Source organism: Lampris incognitus, chromosome 19 (assembly GCF_029633865.1).
Source record: "Lampris incognitus isolate fLamInc1 chromosome 19, fLamInc1.hap2, whole genome shotgun sequence".
Lineage (NCBI taxonomy): Eukaryota > Metazoa > Chordata > Actinopteri > Lampriformes > Lampridae > Lampris > Lampris incognitus.
The window spans coordinates 32,422,999-32,446,560 of NC_079229.1; the positions used below are offsets into that span (position 1 = coordinate 32,422,999).

Consider the following 23,562-nt stretch of genomic DNA (forward strand, 5'->3'; position numbering starts at 1 on the left):
CATTCGCTGACAGATTGGTTGGGGCACGAACCGGCCAGGTCTTCAAAGAGACAAAGAGGGTGGGGTGGAGGTGAGGGGTGGGGGGTTTTGAGGGCTGCTGACGGTGATGGTGGGCCACTGGTGAAGAAGAATGATCTGCCAAATGAAAAAGAAAAGGGAGAGAGAGAGAGACCATATTGACCCAATGGAGAGAGCAACCTTTTGACCATCTGGCTCAGCGGGTGACAACAGCCTTCATCGGTATTTCGGAGCCACACAACACACTAAAGTACTCTGTCAGGAAGATGGAGGAGAACGAAGGAGGCTGCGGCGTGGAAAGGACCCCAGCAAGCCCCCCCCCCTCAAAGCAGGCCGAGGAAAGTAAAGAAATTCAAAATTTGACGTCGCTTAAAAACTCAAGGAGACCCAATACCAACTGCGCGTGAAGCCCCCCCCCCCGGGCCTCTAGGTCACAGCTTCAGACAGAAATGCAAACCGGAAATAGTTCAACACATGATGTGAACCCCAAAAAAATTTCCCCCCAGGCCAGAATACTTGTCGTGTAATATATTCTCATCTGCGTCTTAAACACGGTCGAGTGGACATTTCCAGCAAGCTCCTGCTCCTGCTCCTGCTCCGCAGATCCTGCTCCTGCTCCGCAGATCCTGCTCCTGCTCCGCAGATCCTGCTCCTGCTCCGCAGATCCTGCTCCTGCTCCTGCACCGCAGATCCTGCTCCTGCTCCTGCTCCGCAGATCCTGCTCCTGCTCCGCAGATCCTGCTCCTGCTCCGCAGATCCTGCTCCTGCTCCGCAGATCCTGCTCCTGCTCCTGCTCCTGCACCGCAGATCCTGCTCCTGCTCGGCAGATCCTGCTCCTGCTCCGCAGATCCTGCTCCTGCTCCTGCTCCTGCACCGCAGATCCTGCTCCTGCTCGGCAGAGGAGGAGAGAGGCGAGAGGCTCGGCTCTCCACGCTTCACCTGGCCACATTCATTCCACCTCTGCTTAAATGAAACGCGGCCATGTTCATCAGCCCCCCCCCCCCGCCCACGTGCGGAGCAGAGATCGGATCTCAGTGACCGTGACTAATCCTGCGCTGTGTGTGTGCGTGTGCTGGTGTGTGCGTGTGCGTGCGTGTGTGTGTGTGTGTGTGCGTGTGTGTGTGTGCTGGTGTGCGCCTCATTTCTCAGGATCTTTGCGCCAATTTGGAAAACTAATCGCTTCGGTCCTGACGGTGCCGGTAGTAAAATATAACGCGGGCTAGTTTTAAGCTCCATCTTTCATGCCCCTAAATCCCTCAGCAGATCCGGGCCGCGTACCACAGCCTCATTAACATGCATTGGGGCAGGTTTGCGATCGTGAGGGGGAAGGTGATTCGTTCTTTATTATTTCTTTATTTACTTACTTTTCTTACTTTCCTGCCGCCTCTGCTTCACCGGTCATGCGACCAGCTTCTCTGTGCGCACGCGCACGCGCACGCAGCCACTGCATGGCGTTAGTTGCCCTGCCAGCACTGGTCACTTTATTCATCTGCAGATACCCCAAGATGAAGCGAGCGGTGGCTTCTGTGGTGCATACAACCCCCCCCCCCCGTCTCCAACACACACACACACACACACACACACACATACAAAGACGCGCGCACGCACCCGCGCACACACACTACTGCCTCTTTCTCTCTCCCTCCTCTTTTTTCATCATGATTACTCTCTCGCTCCTCTGCTTGACTTCCACGCCGTCCTTTTCCGTCTCGCCCCCTCCCTCCCTCCCCTGTCTCCAACTCTACCCATGCCGCTCTCTCCCTCCAACTTCGCCCACCATTCATACATACATTCATTCATCTCTGCTTCCAGGGCTGCAGGTTGGAGTCTGCTGGAATTGGTGGTGGTGGAGGAGGAGGAGGAGGGGGGGGGGTGTCTACTGATCCTTTGGGGTGGGAGGGAGGGAGGGCAGGGTTCCTTTAGTCTGATTGGGTCCCTGGCTAAGCGACACCAGGCACTACAGAGAGAGAGGGAGAGAGAGAGAGAGAGAGAGAGAGAGCCAGCACGTGTGGGTGAGATCTGGAGGGATAGAGACCGAAGCAGAACGGAGCTCTGACTGGAAAGTAGCGGCAGAGAGAGAGACAGAGAGAGAGACAGAGAGAGAGACAGAGAGAGAGACAGAGAGAGAGAGACAGAGAGAGAGACAGAGAGAGAGACAGAGACAGAGACAGAGACATTATAAATAGAGAGAGGGGGGGGAAACTTTAATGAAGGACGGGGGGAAAGCATCATCTCAAGGTGACTTCAGAGCCCAGGCTCTGCAGGCGGGCAGGAAGGCGGGCAGCCCCCCTTTCACAACTTTTCCCAGGGAAATCTAGCGAGCGAGCGTGCGGGGGAAAGAGGACCAGAGAAACTAAGAGGAGAAGGGACACGAGAAGAAGGACAGAGAGAGAGAGAGAGAGAGAGAGAGAGAGAGGAGGAAGAAGTTGAAAAGGTAAGACATTCAATTTGGGGGGGGGGGGTCGTTGACTTTCACTGGCATTTCGGTCATGTTTAGAAATTCATGGACAGGGGTTGTGAGAATGATTTAAGGACGTGGGGGGGGTAGGGGGTGGGGGGGGGCTTGGGATTTATTTGTCAACTGTACCAGAAGGAAATACTGCCAGAGAGAGAGAGAGGGAGGGAGAGAGAGGGAGAGAGACGCTCCGGCGGGGAGAGGAGAACTCGGATTAATAAGACATGAGGCGCGTCACTTCATGTAATGAGTGCAATAAGGAAATAACGTAATGAGCAGCTCGCACGCACACACACACACGCACGCAGGGAGCGCGCACCGTGCTCAGTGGGAGCGGGTCTGCGGCCGCGTTCGAAACTTGAAGCCGGATTCTCCGCACGTCCTCCTGATGGGCCGTGCAGAAGGGAGGGGAGGGGGGGGGGGTCCGTCTGCTTTCAGGGACTTGTCTGGTCTTTTGGCACGCAAGTCCGCGTCCGCAGCCAGAGCCGAGGTTCTTCATTTTATCAACACGTGAATTTTCCTTGTTTTTTTTTTTTTTGGGGGGGGGGTCACCGGAGGGGGGGGGCGGTTCAGCCAAACTCGATAGACCCGATCTGTGATTTGAAGTCGGCGGAGAAACACCAGGTCGACGACGCTTTGCTTTGCATCGGCGTCGCCTGACAGGGAGGGGGGGGGGACCGGTGAGGGGGGGGTGTCTCGGTAAACACACCTTCCCCACGGACTCTGGCGGCGCGCGGCTCTCCTCGCGGACGCGCGCGCTCCGACAGACACGGGAGTCGCGCCGCGTCGGGACTGTAGAAGTTTGGCTTCCTGGCAGAAAGACCCTCCAGACCCCTCTCCTCCAGGTCACGCGCTGGAGGAGAGGGCGTAGGTTAGATATCGACCGGATGAGGCGTAGGTGGTTAGCTTGGGCTTGGTTAAGGTTTGTCTTCTGGGGGGGGGGGGGGCAAGCGGCTCCCGCGCGTGCTGCGTTCGAGACAACCCCGGAAATCGAACATTTCAAAGTGGGAGATTTACGACTTCCGACACCACTTTATTTGACCTGCCTCCTTGACGGGGGGAAACAGTCGATATTGCCTTTAGGTGTCTCGTTATCTGCAGAATTTTAAACACGTTAATAGCGTCTGCGCGCGCTGGCCCAAGATAAAAAATGCCTGACAAATAACGTGTATTTCACCTGCAAACCTCTAGGGTGGCCATCATTTCGCAGCTCTCAGACTACATGTGCGTTTTTATTTTTGGCGCCAAGGGCGAAAATCATTCGGGTTTTCGGATCCCGTCTGCCAATCATTCTACTCTTAAACTGGCGGAGTGCACTCTGCACTTCCCCTTCTCTCTCTACGCACACGTGCACAGAAAACCCAGTGTTTTTCCTGCCACTAACAAGACTTTGTGCAGCGCCCAAGTCGATTGAACGGTAAATATGGGGGGGGGGTTGTTTAACATACACTGCTCAAGCTAAAATAGCTACCTAACAATAAAAACGTCCCGCCTGTCAGTCTGCGGATGTGCAGCCTCCTACGCGGACCCTTGCACGAATGCGACCAAGTCTGACATGAAATGACAGAAAGCGGGCTGCCGTCATTTCAGAGCCCTTATGTAAAGGCGATTTCCGGCTGCGACTGTGACTAGTCCTACTCTTGAAACTGCATCGTTATAGCGGAGTTTTAACACTGTGGAGACTGCGGCCCCTCCAGCTCTCCTGCGCGGAGATCAGCAGCGCAGCGAAGGACTTGCCGGCTTGGGAAATATCGTTTACTTTAAAGCCTCCCACCCGAATACAGCACGTTTCGGTTTTGACACTATCGCCGCCCGGCCTGACTCGACTGTAGATGTGAGTCCCGTACGCACGCGGCTGACTCAGATCGGGCAGCGACGGTCGATCGAGCTAGAAGGTGAGTGAGGAGAGGGAGCGGCGATAGCGAGGGGAAACATTTTCGGAGGGGTTTAATCGCCGTAACCAGGGGAGGCTCTTCGTCATCCAGTCATAACTGTGCACACAAGAACTTAGGTGGATAGGTCCAGTAGTTTGCGAGATTAGCTGCGGGCAGACGCGCGCGCGCGCGCACGTGACCAAACGTATTGTAACGTGCATGGATAAGTAGACACGCTGGCCGCTGGCTGGCGGGTCTGACCCTTTAGTCTAGCGGTTAGCGATGCCTCCTGCGGTGCGGGCGATACGGGTTCGCGTCCCGGCCGCGGCATTTCCTGTGGTTGCGTTGTCCCCCCGAATTCGCTACAGTATAATGCCCCCCCCCCGGCTACCGCCTGGCGGACATACATATAAGCCTATCGAGTAATATACCCAGAGAACAAGTTCATTACAGATTTTAATAGGTTGGTGTATTATTAAGAATAATTTTGCGAAAAAACCATGGTGCGGATGTTGCACCACCGGGCTACAACAGCGCGCGCCCTATGTAAATGTCAGGGGCAGATGCTGCTGGTGCTAAGCTAAGCTCAAAATTGTTTAAAATCCACTTCAGTCAATCTCGAAATGCGAAAGAGAAGGGGCCTCAAGGCGAAGAGAGTCGGTTCTGGCGCGGGACACTGCTAAGGAATTATTTTGCACCCCTACGCATCTTTATACTGGACTGAAACGGGGCCGGGCCCAGAATCGCTTGGGCGAGAAACGTGTGTCACTCTACACCAGGGGTCCCCAATGACTTTTCATAGCGGGGCCACTTTTAAAACCACGGGCCACTCAACCTCCAGCAGCATGTTGTTCGTTAGTTTGTTTTGGTGTCGATACGTTGCAGGTATTATAATTTAAACAGAGATTTTTTCATCTATTTTTCGATATATTACTAGTCTTACTTTCACTAAGAAATTATTTTATAATTTTTTTTGGTAGGGAAATTTAAAAAAAATCTTCCTTCTGGCATTTCTCCAAAAATTCTCGCGGACCATAAATCAACCCGTCACGGGCCGGACGTGGCCCGCGGGCCCCCCCGTTGGGGACCCCTGCTCTACAATGAATACAACACATAAATGACGCGAGCACGTCACGTAATTGTTCACAAACATGCATGAAATTACGTCACGCTATTTCCCTTCCCGATATGTGCTACACGAGCTACTTCCTTACCACGACTCACGAGTTTCCCAACGTTTGCTTGGGGTCTCGGCCCCCCCAAATCGGATCTCCTTGTTCACCAACTGAACGCACCATCAGACCGCCGTAAAGGACACGTGGAAAGGGGGCATCCCCCAACAGCAGCCACATAGGGGGGGGGGGGTAACCCAATGATTCAACAACTCGCTCCCCAAATTTCCGGAGAGATTACGAGTTGGATATTAACACGGAGCAACACGGTCGCCGCCGAGCCGCAACTGATTGCAAACTTTTTCCCAGATGAGGGTTGACGCGTGGTGACGTCACTCCCATGCGCCAGCGCCCGGGATGAATGCCAGTTCGTGTGATTTAATTTCTCCATAAATGACAAGGCTCCTTTTATAGCCACCGCCGAGCGATGAATGAACTAAATGTGCGGAGGGGGGAGAGGGGGGAGGCACAGAGAGAGAGAGAGGGGGGGGAGGGAGCTATGCCGGGGGTATGCTGAGAACGAGTGCCAATAAGTTGAAATGAGACAATGAGAAGTTGATTGAAAAAGACTCAAGAAGAAGATAGAATATAGATCGGCACTGCTCCGTGAAAGAACGCGGGATAAAGGAGGGGGAGGGGGAGGAGGAGGAGGAGGGGAGGAGCCAACTCAAACTGGATAATCTGTTTTTCTTTTCGTGCTCCTCGTGGCACCGCCGAGGCACCTGAAAGAGAGGCGGCAGATCATCTGAAGCTGGCTTCTGAAGCTCCACGTCCTCCCCCCCTCCTCCTCCCCCCAAGACAAAGACGGGGGGGGGGCTACAATTGGCAGACAGGAAGTGGAAAGAGGGGTGGTTAATTAAAAACACCTTCTAATGGATGAGCTGGAGGGAGGAGAGACGCTCGACGCGGTGCGGCACGCGGACCGAGTCAGGGAGAGCTGCCTACAATTAGAGCGCATGAAAGAGGCAGGTTCAAAGCTCTGCCCCACCCCACCCCTGTCCCGGGGGGCAGTTAGGGCAATGAGGACGGATTGAGTGTTCGCCCTCATTGCAGAGCCTCTCCCTCTCTCTCTCTCTCTCTCTCTCTCTCTCTCTCTCTCTCTCTCTCTCTCTCTCTCTCTCTCTCTCTCTCTCTCTCTCTCTCTCTCTCTCTCTCTCACACACACACACACACACACACACACACACACATACACACACACACGCATGCATAGGGTATAAAACACACAAGTGCACACACACACACACAGATATAAGCACACACACACACACACACACACACTCTCGCTCTCTCACACACATACACACGCACACACACACACTCTCTCTCACACACACACACACACACACACGCATGCATACTGTATAAAACACACAAGTGCACACACACACAGATATAAGCACACACACACACAGATACACACTTTCTCTCTCTCTCTCTCTCACACACACACACACACACACACGCATGCATGCATGCATGCTGTATAAAACACACAAGTGCACACACACACACAGATATAAGCACACACACACACACTTTCTCTCTCTCTCTCTCTCTCACACACACACACACACGCATGCATGCATGCTGTATAAAACACACAAGTGCACACACACACACACGCACAGATATAAGCACACACACACACGCATGCATGCATACTGTATAAAACACACAAGTGCACACACACACACAGATATAAGCACACACACACACACACACTCTCTCTCTCTTTCATGGCTCTGTACTTACATCCATACACAGACACACACACACACACACACACACACACACACACACACAGACGCATGCATGCATACTGTATAAAACACACAAGTACACACAGATATAAGCACACACATAACACACACACACACACACTCTCTCTGTCTTTCATGGCTCTGTACTTACATCCATACACAGACACACACAGACACACAGACACACACACACACACACACACACACACGCATGCATGCATACTGTATAAAACACACAAGTAAACACAGATATAAGCACACACATACACACACACACACACACACACACACACACACACACTCTCTCTCCCTTTCATGGCTCTGTACTTACATCCATACACAGACACACAAACAGCTGTGTGATGTCCGGGGTTGGGTCCAGAACCCGCACCTCCCTTGGCCCCCGACCGCCTTTGAAGGCCCCCATCTCTTTCTGAGAACTGGCAGCAGAGAAGACCGGCCGCTCGCTCACGGCGATGCCGGTACCGAGCCTCCGACGTAGAACTCACAGAACCTGCTCGTGTCCGGCGAGCCTGAGAGGAGCGGTCAGCGGTGGGGGGGGGGGCACTCCGTCAGCATCAATTTAACCCTTCATTTGACTGAGACAGTTTAATTAAGGCGCTCACATGACAGCTGCAACAACCCCGTTGCCTTAACGTGAGTAAAGCCAGCATGTGTGACTTGCACGTCCACAGCGACGGTCCGGTTCCGGCTGACTGACTGACGGGCTCAGGGGCAGCAACGCAAGAAACACGGCGCCGGTTCCACCTGACGTGGCTTAGCCGAACTTCAAGTCCAGGTCTGGGCTGCTTAAAAGCGTGGGATCTCCTCTGTAGGACCAGAGCTCTTGCAGTTGAGTCATAGCCTTCTTGCAGGCCAGTTTCTCTTTTTTTGGGGGGGGGGGGTTCTCAGGCGACCCTCCTGCAAGACCACACCAACACCCTCCCGGGTCAAAGATACGAAGGCCCTTGTCGGTGGCCGCATTTCAGACCATGCAAAATCAATTGTGGTTTACAAATTGGCCGTGACGTTTCGCCCTGCCAGGAAGAAGGGGGGGGGGGCGGCAGAGGAGCTCGAGTCGGCCCCCTTTTTCACGGGTCCTCCTATTTTGCAGGGTCCCTTTGGGCGGCGGTGGGGGTCTCTTTGAGAGCGAGCCGAATGGATGGCACAGACATGACCGCTGTGAAATTAAGCCTTATTAATGCTCCACGTAGCAGAATGGGAGTGGGGCCTTACTAAACCCACCACACACCACGCTGGCCCAGGCGCGCCCCCGGGGAGCTGTTTTAAGTAGGGGGGGGGGGGGCTGCCAACTGACATGACAAGTACCGTGGCGAGCCCGCGCTAAAGAACGAGTCGAGAGGCCGAAATAATCCCAACTCCCGCGCCCCCCGTACGCCGCACGACCCCCCGGAAGTGCTCTTTCATTCACACCGGACCAGAACGGACCAGAACTGACAACAACGTAACGCCCCCCCCCCTCCCCCGTGTCCCAAGGAGCGACACCAGTCCCAGTCACGGGCCTACAGTCAGTTAGCCAGTAAACGGTGCCCTACTTAGTCTGGAGTCGAACCCCCGACACAACAACACAAGAATAACCACAACGTGAACACCACATCATTAAAACACAACTTTAAACCTAACATCAACGCTCCCATCGGCCATTGCGGTCCCCCCAGCGCAGACCCGCCGACAGTCAGAGCGACCCCCCGTCTCCGGTCGCTACAGCATGACGTCATTGTTTTGTTTGTAAGGTGCGTGTGTAGCACATCTCACGCAGCCCCGCCCACTGTTTACAATAACGGCACGTTTTATTGATTATTATCTATTGATTGATTTTCGCATTTGTACGTTAGGAAAAGTTAGGCATACTGTTGGGTGCAAGATGTTACACAGCCACCTGCCACAACTGGGGGGGGGGAGTGCACCCACCACTAGGGGGAGCCGTAGCCCACCCCACCCCACCGTTTCCCGCGCTAATGCGCTGGCTAACAGTAACCCCACTCCTTAGACGGGAGTCTGAGTCTACCTCTTATTTGATGACACCTTAGTTCCCGGCTGTGCCACGTGCTGTTGTAGGTGTACCAGTGCTGTTGCGGGTGTGCCAGTGCTGTTGCAGGTGTGCCACGTGCTGTTGCGGGTGTGCCAGTGCTGTTGCAGGTGTGCCACGTGCTGTTGCGGGTGTGCCAGTGCTGTTGCAGGTGTGCCACGTGCTGTTGCGGGTGTGCCACGTGCTGTTGCGGGTGTGCCAGTGCTGTTGCGGGTGTGCCACGTGCTGTTGCGGGTGTGCCACGTGCTGTTGCGGGTGTGCCAGTGCTGTTGCAGGTGTGCCACGTGCTGTTGCAGGTGTGCCACGTGCTGTTGCAGGTGTGCCACGTGAGTCTGTAAAGTCCCCGTCGTCCGAGGCCTTTCTGAAAGGGGTTATACAGCAAGGGGCCTTCTCTGAACAACAGCCCTTTGGAGGGGACTGCTGGGCGGAGTCGGTCGGTTACGGTCGGTTACGGTCGTCTTTGATCCCAGGAGGGGTCGGACCAAACGGGTCAAGTCTCGTCTCACGTTTCCAATTCCTCCCGAGGGAAGGAGGAGCCGGAGTTGGCCCCTCCGGGGGCCAGTCTGATGGACTGTGTGGTAGTCAGGTAACAGCTAATGGAGTGGCAGGTGGACTCGGACTAAGACGATACAACGACGTGACCCGTCATTTTGTCATGCCAGCTGCTCCCTCCCCTCCCTCACCCTCACCCTCTCCCCTCTCCCTCACCCTCTCCCTGTCAACACGAGAACGTCTCTCTCTACAGGATGATTTTTGTTTCCTCCGACACAGAAAGCGTACAGCTCACAGGGCCGTATCCCTCCCGTCACATTTATCACAATTCATCTCAAACAACTCGTCTCTTCGCCAACAGCTCCACATTGTGTAAAATGTCCTCGGCGCACAAAAGGCGGATTTTCAACTGCGGAGAGAAAATATCAGCTTGGCGGGAAGACACCTGGTCCGGGAAGGTCTGCCGAAGCTTTTTTCCTATCGTAGCTCTTCTGCCCTCTCCACTCCTCCCCCTCCCCCTCCCTCCATCCTCCTTCCACCCACCCCAAATGCTGCCTCGCCCGGAGAGAGAGAGGGGTGGCCCGGCATGGCAAACGCCAGCTGCTTTTTGCCTTTTAACGAGTGAACAGCCAGGAGATTAGCCGCCGAAAGGCCCTGGAATGCTTTGCCGGCACAATGATGTAGCGCTCCACCTCATTAGGCACAACAAAATGGAGCAGAATGCGCCGGTTCAAGTCTTGACCCCCGGGGGGTTCGGTAGTAGATAAGGCTGCAAGGGTGGGTGGGTGAGGGAGGGAAGGAGGGGATGGGGGGGCGGGGTCATGGGGTGGTGTGCGCCTTTGGACGGGGAACAGGGAGCTAATTTGACTTCATAATGGCAAAAGGGCCACTTGAATAGGCAGAAAAGAGGCGGCCAAGAGGGTCAAGTCTCAGCCGTCCCGTGAGAGGCCCGGGACGGGGGCTGGCTCCTCAGTATAGGAACAAACCCCCCTTAGACCCACACACACACCAGCCTCATGCTGACAATGCAGACATGCCCCGCACCCCTCCCTCCCCTTCTTCGCCTCTTCAACAATGATGAACTGAGTTCGGCGATTCAGGGGGAGTCTTCGTCCCGACAATGCTCCCTCTCTCACAAAGCATAATGGAGTCCGTCTCTCTTTCGCCCTCTTATTTTTTTTTTTCATCCCCTCGACATACTAACAGCCCCTATTTTTCTGCCCCCCCCCCCCATATCCCCACCCTGGGTAATACAAAAAAAAGCCTATTTTCCTCCCAGCTAGCTAACGCAGGCGCTAGCCGGCGGACGCCGCCCGCCTCCCCCAGAAACATAAAAACGAGATGCAGATGGAGGAAGGCAGAGCAAGGTGCATGTGCTGCATCTGAAAAGGGTATTGATCAGCCAGGATCAATACTCAAACCTTTAAAACAAAAAAACAACAACAAATCAGGGGGCGAGAGAGATGGAGGGAGAGAGGGAGGAGGGAGGGGGGGGAGAGAGACAGAGAGCGGACGTCTCGCGGGATTGATCCCACTGATCGTAGACTTCTAGGGTGTTTGCATTCAGAAGCACAAGAGACGGCGTCCAGACCCCTGAAAACCAACGTCTCTCCAACTCCGTCCTGTTAAGCGGACAAACAAGGAGGCCGTGAAAAGGTGAAGCCACTTGTCGCGCCGCGGGCTTGTGGCGGGTGGAGGGCGCAGCAGGACACGCTGCGAGCGGCGCCGGGGCCGCGTGTTAACAGAGCACACCAGAAAATCACAACGTCTCCACCCGCGGGGCCATTTACAGGGAGAGCTGAGAGGAGCTCGCCTCGCCTCCCCTTTTCTCCTCTCACCTCCTTGTGACACAAGGAGTCTGAAATAAGATAGAGAGTGGTAAAACTTTTCTCCCCCCCCCTCCCCCTCCCCTCCCACACCACGGTCTGCGCGGCCCGCTTGACATTTGTGGACTCCTCTGTGGTTCCTGGACCAATTTTCGAGGTAATTCTACTAAATTGACCGGTTCTCGCTGACTGGCGGGGGCAAAAGCCGGTGTCCGGCAGCGTCTCTGCTGGACCAGCTCTCAGCCTCCGAGACGCGGCATTGTGCCTCGACTCGACTCCCGTCTTTTCTCCTCCTCCTCTTCTTTCTTCCGCCTCGCTCACAACGGCCTCATCCGCTGTGCAATAGGCCGCACGCACGCGCACACAGCTCGTTTTCCGTCATCAAAAAGAGGCGCTTTAGATGTGATGTTGTCCGCTCGTTTTCCAGGACGTGTGTCGCCTGGCGGCTCCCTTCAATCGCACAATGATGAGTCACACAGAAAAGGGCCAAATCCAACAATCACCTTTCGTTTCAAAAAAAACAAAACCAAAACCAAAAGAAAGAAAAGGCGGAGGCGCGGTGGCCCGCTGGTCAGCGCTGTTGCCTCACAGCGAGAAGGTCCTTGGGTTCGAACTCCAGGCCGTCCCGGGTCCGAACCCCAGGCCGTCCCGGGTCCGAACCCCAGGCCGTCCCGGGTCCGAACCCCAGGTCGTCCCGGGTCCTTTCTGCGTGGAGTTTGCATGCGCTCCCCGTGTCTGCGTGGGTTTCATCCGGGTGCTCCGGTTTCCTCCCGCCATATAAAGACATGCATGTTAGGGTTCATACTCCTGCCTGTGCCCCTGAGCAAGGCAGTGGGAGGAAGAACTGGAGCTGGTCCCCGGGCGACGCAGCTGCCCACTGCTCCTTTACAACAGGATGGCTTGAATGCAGAAGACACATTCGTTGTAAGAATACAATGTCGAGGGGCGTCCGGGTGGTGTGGCGGTCTACCAACACGGGGATCGCCGGTTTGAATCCCCGCGTTACCTCCGGCTTAGTCGGCCGTCCCTACAGACACAATTGGCCGTGTCTGCAGGTGGGAAGCCGGATGTGGGTGTGTGTCCTGGTCGCCTCCTCTGCTCGGTCGGGGCGCCTGTTCAAGGGGGAGGGGGGAACTGGGGGGAATAGCGTGATCCTCCCATGCGCTACATCCCCCCCCGGTGAAACTCCTCACTGTCAGGTGAAAAGAGGCGGCTCTGCAGCCCTCCCCGGATCAGCAGAGGGGGTGGAGCAGTGACCGGGACGGCTCGGAGGAGTGGGGTAATTGGCCAAGTACTATTGGGGAGAAAAAAGGGGGGGGGGTCCAAAAAAAAATACAGCATCGAATAAAGTGGCTTTCGGCTTTCATAAAGGACACGAGCGCACCGAAACTAAAGCGACGACGCTAAATATTCACATGCAACCCAATGTCTTGTTGAGGCTTCCCACTGAACACAGCAGCTATCGTCTAGTACAAACAGGATAACTCGCCTGTTCAAGACGACAGATATCCCAACCAGACAACGCTGCCTGGTTGGACGTTAAGTGGGGAGATATACAGCACAGCCTTCAATGGTTTTACTGTATTTAAATGTGGAGGAAGGCAGCAGGTAGCAGACGGGTTGAAGAAGAAGAAGAAGAAGAAGAAGAAGAAGAAGAAGAAGAAGAAGAAGAAGAAGAAGAAGAAGAAGAAGCGTGGCCATTGTTAATAACAAGCAGACATGACAGACCAAGTCCTCGGTTAAAACCCGGCTTTGAGCATGAGCTTTGGTTAGGCGGCGGGGGAAGGGCCGGCACCAAGGCAACGGCGGTTCTGTTTCGTTTTAAACGGACCTCTCGGACCACACGCCACCGCGGTTACCGCGCGACGCCGCAGGTGTCGGTCGGCAATAGAGAAATAACGATCTTCAGCATCGTTAAAACATTGAAATTGCAGAGCTAGAAAACCTAATGCATCTCTCTTCTCTTTTTTCTTTTACCTCAGACCGGTTTGGACATACATCAGCAACAGGCAGCAAGCCGGCCGGCCGGCCAGCCAGCAAGAGACTTTCTGAAGAGGCGAACGGGTGGAGGGAAAGAAGGGAGCGTGCCGTCGATCCTACCCACCACACCGGGGCGCTTTGCCATGGGAGACCACACACATGGTCGGGGAGGTGCCCGCGCTGTACTCGCCACCGTGTTGGGCGTCCTCATCCTTCTGCCCTACAGCCTTCTGGGTAAGCCTGCGGCATCGGCGGGGGAGAAGGAGAACACGGGAAGCTCGACACTCCTACAAAGGGCGAAACGGAGCTGGGTGTGGAACCAGTTCTTCGTACTGGAAGAGTACACTGGTCTGGAGCCGCTCTACATCGGAAAGGTCAGCATTTAGGGCGCGCACGCACACACAAACTTCCTCGCACACGAGAACGCAAGTAGGAATACATGTACACCCAGGTAGCGTGGCGGTCTATTCCGTTGCCTACCAACACAGGGGTCGGCGGTTCGAATCCCCGTGTGGCCTCCGGCTTGGTCGGGCGTCCCTACAGACACAACTGGCCGTGTCTGCGGGTGGGAAGCAGGGTGTGGGTATGTGTCCTAGCGCCTCCTCCTCTGGTTGGTCAGGGCGCTTGTTCAGGTGGTGGGGGGGAACAGCCATGGGCTACGTCCCCCCTGGGGAAACTCCTCACTGTCAGGTGAAAAGAAGCGGCTGGCAACTCCACACGTATCGGGCGAGGCATGTGGTAGTCTGCAGCCCTCCCCGGGTGGGCAGAGGGGGTGGAGGAGCGACCGGGACGGCTCAGAAGAGTGGGGTAACTGGCCAAGTACGAGTGGCAGAAAAAGCGGGAACCCCCCCCCCCAAAAAAAGAACACACACATGTAAACATACAAGCATATACACACACATGCACAAATGTGCAAACTGAAGAACAGTAGATACAATACAGATTTCTCCTTAGAAGAACATCTCACTTCTTCCTTCTTAGGCCCTTCCACCCGGTGCACTAGATGTTAAAGGTGCCTTAAAGTGTTGCAAAGTCCTTTCATTTCTTTGACCAATTTAAATGGAAACACAACGGGGTGGAGGTTATTTACAGCCTGGCGAGTCTCGAGTGCATGAGCACAGGAGAAGAGATCACGGGTGGGCTGCCGAATAAAATGTCACAATGTGGGGAAAAAAAACCCCCAATCCTTATTTAATCCCAGGATGCACTGCCGCCATACTGTGCAAGCACCACCCCCCCCCCCCCCCGTCCATCGTCCGCTTTGATAGAAAACCAAGCAGACAATGGTGAGTGCATTAATTGAGTCGACAAGGGTTTTCACACATCGAGCCCGGTCCGATAAAGGAAGATGGCATGTGTCCACCTCGGCGGTCATGTTGTGAGGACAGGGCGAGTCTCTCTCACAAAGGGACCCTTTGATCACTCAGCCGCCAAACAGATACTGACACTGGATCGATAGTGGTAAAACTGGTCAAAAACAACGGTTTCCGTGGACCTTCTGCTGGAAATGCATCTGTCAGAGATGTCTTCACATATTATCTACCATGCACTTCCTTTCAAAATCAGATCATTCTCGTTTTTGTGTTTCACCCCCTTTATCTCCCCCAGTTGTACTCGGCCAATTACCCCACTCTTCTGAGCCACCCCCTCTGCCGATCCGGGGAGGGCTACAGACTACCACATGCCTCGTCCGGTACATGTGGAGTCGCCAGCCGCTTCTTTTCACCTGACAGTGAGGAGTTTCACCAGGGGGACGTGGCGCACGAGTACCCCCCCCCTCCCCGCACAGGCACCCCGACCGACCAGAGAAGGCGCTAGTGTAGCGACCAGAACATACCCACATCCGGCTTCCCACCCATAGACACGGCCAATTGTGTCTGTAGGGACGCCGGACTAAGCCGGAAGTAACACAGGGATCTGAAGAAATCAGATCATTTTCGAATTTCTATAGCACTTCTACAGTCCTTGGACGCAAAGTGCTTTACAAAGAGAAGGTGGGAATCAAACCCAAAACCCTGGGGGTATTAATGTCGTGCCCGAGGCATATGCTGCCATGACACAGGGTGCTCTACCTATTGAGCTACGCCGGACTACATCCCTCATTAACAGGCCAAGCTGATCATAGCTGATACCTACGGGGCCAACTGTCAGGCCCTGATGTACACTAAAGCCCCCCCCCCTAGTCTTCACATGAGGCTGTTAAGACAATCGTCTCTCCCAGAGCAGCCTCTCTCCCTGAAAGATCTGCTCGTCTGATCTGAAAAAGACAGAGGGGGGTCTTGGATTCAAGGCCTGTCATTGAATTTGGGGGTGTCTCATCACTGACCTTAAAAGGATACTGTACTAACCCCCCGTCCTCTGAAACATCCCGATGGGAATGACACACAGGGAGTACCTTTGAACGCCGATCCGACTTACTGGCATCACAGAATAAATTCACTGTCTATACAGGGAATTTCGGATTCCCCGATCCCGTGTCCTCCATCTGGTCCGACTGGTTAAAAAAATCCTGTGGGGATCAGCAGGTGTAGTTGATCCCTTCACGATGACAGACAGACAGACAGACAGAGAGACAGACAGAGAGACAGACAGACAGACAGACAGATAGATAGACAGATCGATAGACAGACAGATAGATAGAGACAGACAGACAGACAGACAGAGAGACAGACAGATAGATACAGATAGATAGACAGATCGATAGACAGACAGATAGATAGAGACAGACAGAGAGACAGACAGACAGATAGATAGACAGATAGATAGACAGATCGATAGACAGACAGATAGATAGAGACAGACAGACAGACAGACAGACAGACAGACAGACAGAGATAGATAGATAGATGGATAGAGAGACAGACATAGACAGACAGACAGAGATAGATAGATTGACAGACAGACAGACAGACAGACAGACAGACAGACAGACAGACAGATAGACAGATAGATAGATAGATAGATAGATAGATAGATAGATAGATAGATAGATAGATAGATAGATAGATAGATAGATACAGACAGATAGAGACAGACAGAGATAGATAGATAGATAGATAGATAGATAGATAGATAGATAGATAGATAGATAGATAGATAGATAGATAGATAGATAGATAGATAGATAGATAGATAGATAGATAGACAGATAGATAGACAGATAGATAGACAGATAGATAGACAGACATAGACAGACAGACAGACAGAGATAGATTGACAGACAGACAGACACAGACAGACAGATAGACAGATAGATAGATAGATAGATAGATAGATAGATAGATAGATAGATAGATATAGACAGAGACAGACAGACAGACAGACAGATAGACAGATAGACAGGCAGATAGATAGATAGATAGATAGATAGATAGATAGATAGATAGATAGATAGATAGATAGATAGATAGATAGATAGATAGATAGATAGATAGATAGACAGAGACAGACAGACAGACAGACAGACAGACAGACAGACAGAGAAAGAGACAGACAGACACAGACAGACAGACAGGCAGACAGATAGATGGAGACAGATAGATGGATAGATGGACAAATGATAGATACGTGTATTGATACACATTTTCTTACCATTTTCCTATTAGCGTTTCTATGATGACAGAACAGCCCCCCCTCCTCCAAGCCTGACTGAAGTGAGTGATTCTGACAAGCCAGGCTATTACCCAAAGTACCACTCAGAGCAGAAAGCATTGTGGGATATGATATGACAAGGCACAGAGACAGAGAGAAAAGAAGGACAAGACAAAGAGAGAGCAAGAGAGAGACAGAGAGAGGTAGTCCAGCCCTCTCTTGTCATCTCTCTCCCTCTTTTCACCCATCCCCTAACCTCACCTTATCTTGGCTCACCTCTGCTGAGCAGTCTGAGCGCAGACTGAGGCAGGACTTTGTATTCTGAAGCTGAGGGACAGCGGGGCCCCGGGACCGCAGCACCCGCAGCTGAGACCAAGCAGGTAATTGATAGCCCGGATGTCAGACTCCCTCCTTTCACAGGCGTGGGTGGAAAGGAAGGATCAGTGGAGGAGAAAGGGGGATGAGGAAGCGGTTCTGGCCAGAGATATATAGCCGTGAGTCACAGGGCCGAAACCCACAATGGGGTGTTGATTAAAAAATCTATGGCGAGCAGAGCAGAGCAATGCTGAGCCATGCTTCACAGAGGAGAGAGAGAAAGAGAGAGAGAGGGAGAGAGAGAGAGAAAGAGATTGTGTGTAAGTGGGCACGTTGTGCAGAGAGATAGGAGAGGCTGTATTGTCCACTTCCCAGCGATGATGGGTATTGTCACGACCGCGGGTCAACCATCACCTGCATGACAACAACGGCGCCTGTTGTTGCAGAGTTTCAGCGGCTTGCAAACTCCGGTCTGGCCGCTTGATGAGTCTGAGAGATAGAGCGAAAGGGATTAAATCTGAAGAATCTTGAAAAATAGTATTTACAGTCGGAGAAAAGGTGCGCCTGCGAGAGGCGAGGCTGCACAAGCTGCGCTGCATGTTGATTATACAGGACACTTCCTACCAAAGACAGCAGCAAGCAGTTATCATATATATATATATACATATATATATATATATATATACATGTATATATATATAGTTACACTTTAAGGACAAAATCAGAGGTGACTGCACCTCTTAGGGCTGGCATTCGCACTCATAAACCCACAAAATGCGTCTGATTACAATACCTGATCACCTCTGTGTTGCCCATAGCAACACAGAGGTGATCAGGAGAGAGCCCTGATTAGACAACCAGTCGTCGGGGCATCCGGGTGGCGTGACAGTCTAATCCGTTGCCTACCAACACGGGGATCTCCGGTTAGAATCCCCGTGTTACCTCCGGCCTGGTCGGGCGTCCCTACAGACACAATTGGCCGTGTCTGCGGGTGGGACGCCAGATGTGGGTATGTGTCCTGGTCGCTGCACTAGCGCCTCCTCTGGTCAGTCGAGGCGCCTGTTGGGGGGGGGGGACTGGGGGGAATAGCGTGATCCTCCCACGCGCCGCCATGTCCCCCCTGGCGAAACTCCTCACTGTCAGGTGAAAAGAAGCAGCTGGCGACTCCACATGTATCGGAGGAGTCATGTGGTAGTCTGCAGCCCTCTCTGGATCGGCTGAGGGGGAGGAGCAGCGACCGGGACGGCTTGGAAGAGTGGGGTAACTGGCCAAGTACAATTCGGAGAAAAAAGGGGGGAAAATCCTAAAAAAAAAAGGAAAAGATAACCAGTTGTCACCAAGCTGACAAGGTGAGACCAGCAAGAGGCCTGACATTTATTCACACACTGATTCAGCCTAGAAAGGGTTTGATGGCAGGAGTGACATGTGCCTGTATACACACTATGTATACAGGCACATGTCACAGCCTGTATACCTTGTTCACACAAGTTCATGTTTTGCCCTTCTTTCCTCTCAACATCGATGTGTATCATTTTGGATTTTGGTATGAAATATTCTTTTGGTTGACAAGTGAACATTTGACCCCCCGATGACCCCCCCCACCACCACCACCACCCACCCTGTCACAGCTGCACTCGGACATGGACAAAGGCGACGGCTCGATCAAGTACATCCTTACGGGCGAGGGCGCCGGAGCCACTTTCACGATTGACGACAGCACGGGAGACATCCACGCCATCCAGCGGCTGGACAGGGAGTTAAAATCCCAGTATATCCTGCGTGCCCAGGCCCGCAACCGCCTGACGGACAGGCCTCTGGAGCCCGAGTCCGAGTTCATAGTCAAGATCCAGGACATCAACGACAACGAGCCCAAATTCCTGGATGGACCCTACAAGGCCACCGTACCTGAAATGTCCAAAATAGGTGAGTGTGTTAGAGAGCGGTGCGAACGCAGTGTGACTCATGTAAACAGACAGAGACAAACCAGCAAATACAGAAACTCAAAGAGAGGCAAGCAGACAGACAGGCAAACTGACGGACAAAAAGAGGAGAAAGACAAAAAGGCAGGCAGACAGACAGGCAGAGGGCTGATTAGCAGACAGACAGACAGACAGACAGGCAGATATGCTGGCAGACAGACAAGACAAACAGAAAAATATGAGGACAGGCAGACTGTAGACAGACAGACAGTTTAATGTAGACAGCCTGTCTGACGGAGACAGGAGAACACAGCGTTGCTTATTCAGTTCTGTTATGTTTGTTCTGAAGGGAGCTGCCATCGTGAATTTGCAGCCACGCTGAACAATAGCAAAGTACATAATAGCCCTGCAGTCTTCCATTGTTGCCTCAGACTGCTTGTTCTTACAGGCCAGCCTCCATCTGCTTCATTCACTATTCATAAATCTACTTCTGTAGATACTTTGAAGTAAATAAGCATATTTAATGCGTGAAGCCTTCAGAGCCACAGCCATTCTCTACAGACGGAAAAAAAACCCTCCACAAATTAGTTGATATGGTAACCTTGTTGGCAAAACTAAGCGGCCTCTCCTTTTTCCTTTCCGCTCCCCACCTCCTCCTCCTCCTCCTCCCTCACATCCTCCAACTCCTTTGCTCTCTGTCCAACTCACCCCTACCACCCATCCCATCCCGCCTCCCCTTATCTCCTCGTCTCCCTCCTTCGCCCACACCGACTGCCAATCCCTCATTAGGAACATCTGTGATCCAGCTAACCGCCACAGACGCAGACGACCCCACGTACGGCAACAGCGCTCGCGTGGTCTACAGCATCCTGGAGGGACAGCCATACTTCTCCGTGGACGCCAAGACTGGTACGGTTGTGCATAACTGTCATGCGCAGTAGCAAGTACAAATGTTAGCAGTTAGCATCATAACACACTTTGACTGGAACGACACCAGGCAAGGGGTTTCATTTTTGGGTTGAGCGATGCTTATACACTGTGTCTGTGTAGGTAGGCATCTGAACTGCACCCAATACGCAGTGCTGCGACCTGCACTTTCTTTTCACACTTCCAAGACCATTTCTTTTGTACATGTGGGCATAAATGCAGCGGTGCACAATATAAAGGCATTCATACCACTGATACTAGCGTTACGAATACATTTTGGTTTAATTTGGTGTTACGGCAAAGCACAATGGCTTTGTGGTTAGCACTGTTGCCTCACAGTAAGAGGGTCCTGGGTTCAATTTCAGCCCATCTGTGCTGAGTTTCATATTCTCCTCAAGTATATGTTTGGATGAGGACAGTGTGTGGGTGTGTGTGTGTGTGGGGGGGGGGGGTGATGGACTGCTGACACATTCAGGGTGTCTCACTTCCTTCCACCCAGTGCATTCTGGGATAGACTCTAACCCTGTAACCCTATATAGGATTGAATGGTTGTAGATAATAAATGGATGGATGGACGGACTATAGCACAAAATCTACAGTACGATTTAGAGGACGAAAACGAGCAACTTCTCCTACCAACAATTGTTTCCCAAGAGTAATGCCTATGTGCCTTAAGATGTCAAACATGTCGAGACTGTAACCAAGTGCAGAGGATCAGGAAATGGGACTTTGTAGTCCGCCACATGAGCTGGCAGGTTTATTCTAAACTCGATATATTTTCGACTTCCAAATATCAATCAATCCATGTTCTTTTAGCACTTTGCTTACAATAGTGTGGTGTGCTTTACACAGCATCAGAAAATAAGAGGAAACGGCACAAAAAGTGATTGTAAGAAAGAAAAAAACGGAGTTTAAAATAAAAGAGCTAAAATAATTGAATAAAATTACAAGAGATATGAAAAAATCAATTAAAATAGTAAGGGCAAAAGGTGTTCAGTCAGCTCCAGTTGCCGTTGTAATGCAATCAAAAACAGGACTGAACTGAGAGGCTTTTCTATTGCCATAGGTTGCAAAGTTTGAGCTGCAGGCACTCTGGGCTCTGAGCAGTAAGGTCACACTATCTCTCAGCATGTCCTTCCTGTTGGAAATAACAAGAGAATGAAGCCATCATCTGCACCGTGGACATGTAACCTCACTACACTACACTATAATCCGACACACAACAATGATAACACACTCTGGACAGACGGGTGGTTTACTGGTTAAAGAGGTCACAGGGATGATCCAGCACAAAATTCCCCATGTCCGGTCAATGCCTCCTCAACCAAAACAGGTTGGAAAATGATCAGTCATACTTCTTCTTCTTTCGGCTTCTTCCCTGTTTCTCAGGGGTCGCCACAGCGGATTTTTGCCCTCCATAGATTTCTGGGTAACACTTTAGTATGGGGAACATATTCTAAGTACAAAAACTTAATTACTAGTGAATTAGTAATGATCAAGATGTCACTTTAGTATGGGGAACATATTCTAAGTAACAAAAACTTAATTACTAGTGAATTAGTAATGATCAAGATGTCACTTTAGTATGGGGAACATATTCTAAGTAACAAAAACTTAATTTAGAGTACTTCAACACCATGAACACTTGTAGTTTTGTGTTATGTTATGTAAGAACAGACCATATTCATTAAGTGTTAGTAAGGGAGAATAACTCTTCTTGTGGTACTACCACCTTATAAAGGCTATACTAAGCAAAGCATATTGAGATGGTACTACTAATAAGCAATAATTCTGAGGTTATAGAGGGAAAACTCATAGTTAATGGCTTATTGGTTGTATAATAAGGCCATGCAGAATAAGGCATTAATAAGTACGTAATAATGACCAATTAAGAACCAATATGTTGCTAATTTGCATGCTAATAAGCACCTAATTAATGGTGACTATGTTCCCCATACTAAAGTGTTACCGATTTCTGTCTGACGCATCCCTCTCCCACAGTCCAACCCTCCTCATGTCCTCCTCTGTCTGGTCTCTCCATCTTTTCCTTGGTCTTCCTCTTTTTGTTTTGCCAGGTATTTCCAGGTCCAATACCTTATTTCCTATATAGTCTATGCCTCCTCTCTGTACATGTCCAAACCATCGCAATCTTGTCTCAACTTCTCATCCATTCCTCTGATCTTGAACGTAGCTCTCGCTTCTTAATTTCTCTTCCGGTCTTTTCTAGTCACTCCTAAGGACCAACGCAGCATGTTCATCTCTGCTACCTGTAATATAGATTCTAGCCTCTCTATTGTTGTCGCTCCTTCCATACCATACAGCATGGCAGGCTTGACCATTGATTTGTATACCTTGCCCTTTACCCTCAACAGTATTCTTTTGTCACAAAGTACTCCAGCTACCTTTCTCCATGAATTACACCGATTGTGTCCTTTTCTTGACTTCCTTCTTACCACCGCCTTCTGTCTGTATTGTTGATTCTAAGTACTTAAATTTGTTAACTTCTGGGACATCTTCTCCTCCCAACGTCAATCCTGGACTTTCTACTTACACAGGTACTCAGTCTTAGTTCTGCTGATCTTTAATCCTCTAATCTCTAGCACTTCTCTCCAACCTTCAAGATCTCTCTCCAACCTTTCCTTGCCCTCGTTTGCTAGCACGATGTCATCAGCAAACATCATACTCCATGGTGGCTCTTTCTAAAGATGTTCTGTGAGGCTGTCCATCAGTATCACAAACGGGAAAGGGCTTAACGCCGATCCTTGATGCAGTCCTGCCTTTACCTCAAACTCGCTTGTTGTTCCCACTGCACATCGAACTACGGTCTTACAGTCCCTGTACATGTCCTGAATCATGCTGATGTAATTTTCAGCCACCCCCTTCGCTCTCAGGCAATACCACAACTCCTCTCTCGGTACTCTGTCATACGTCTTCTCCAAATCAAATTGTTCTCCAAATTGTTCTTTCCCTATTGTCACTTCCTTCCTAAGTCTCGCTGTCTCCCATAACTTCACTGTATGTCGCATCAGTTTTATTCCTCTGTAGTTGTTGCAACTTTGAGCATCACCTTTTTTCTTGTAAACTGGTACCACTATGCTCTTTCTCCATTCATCTGGCATTTTCCCTGTCTGCATTATGTTGTTGAAGAGTCTAGTCAGGAACTCTATACCAGTATCGCCT

General features: G+C 51.6%; 1 protein-coding gene across 1 annotated transcript in view; it reads left to right on the forward strand.

Moving 5' to 3' along the window:
* Nucleotides 1-2,441: 2,441 nt before the first annotated feature.
* Nucleotides 2,442-23,562, forward strand: part of LOC130129485 (cadherin-20-like) — a 45,893-nt gene continuing 24,772 nt past the window's right edge. Inside the window, exons 1-4 of the mRNA XM_056299020.1 lie at nt 2,442-2,452; nt 13,633-14,004; nt 19,165-19,459; nt 20,245-20,364. Of these exons, the coding sequence (XP_056154995.1) occupies nt 13,774-14,004; nt 19,165-19,459; nt 20,245-20,364 (646 nt within the window). The 5' untranslated portion in view covers nt 2,442-2,452; nt 13,633-13,773. The remainder of the gene's footprint in view (nt 2,453-13,632; nt 14,005-19,164; nt 19,460-20,244; nt 20,365-23,562) is intronic.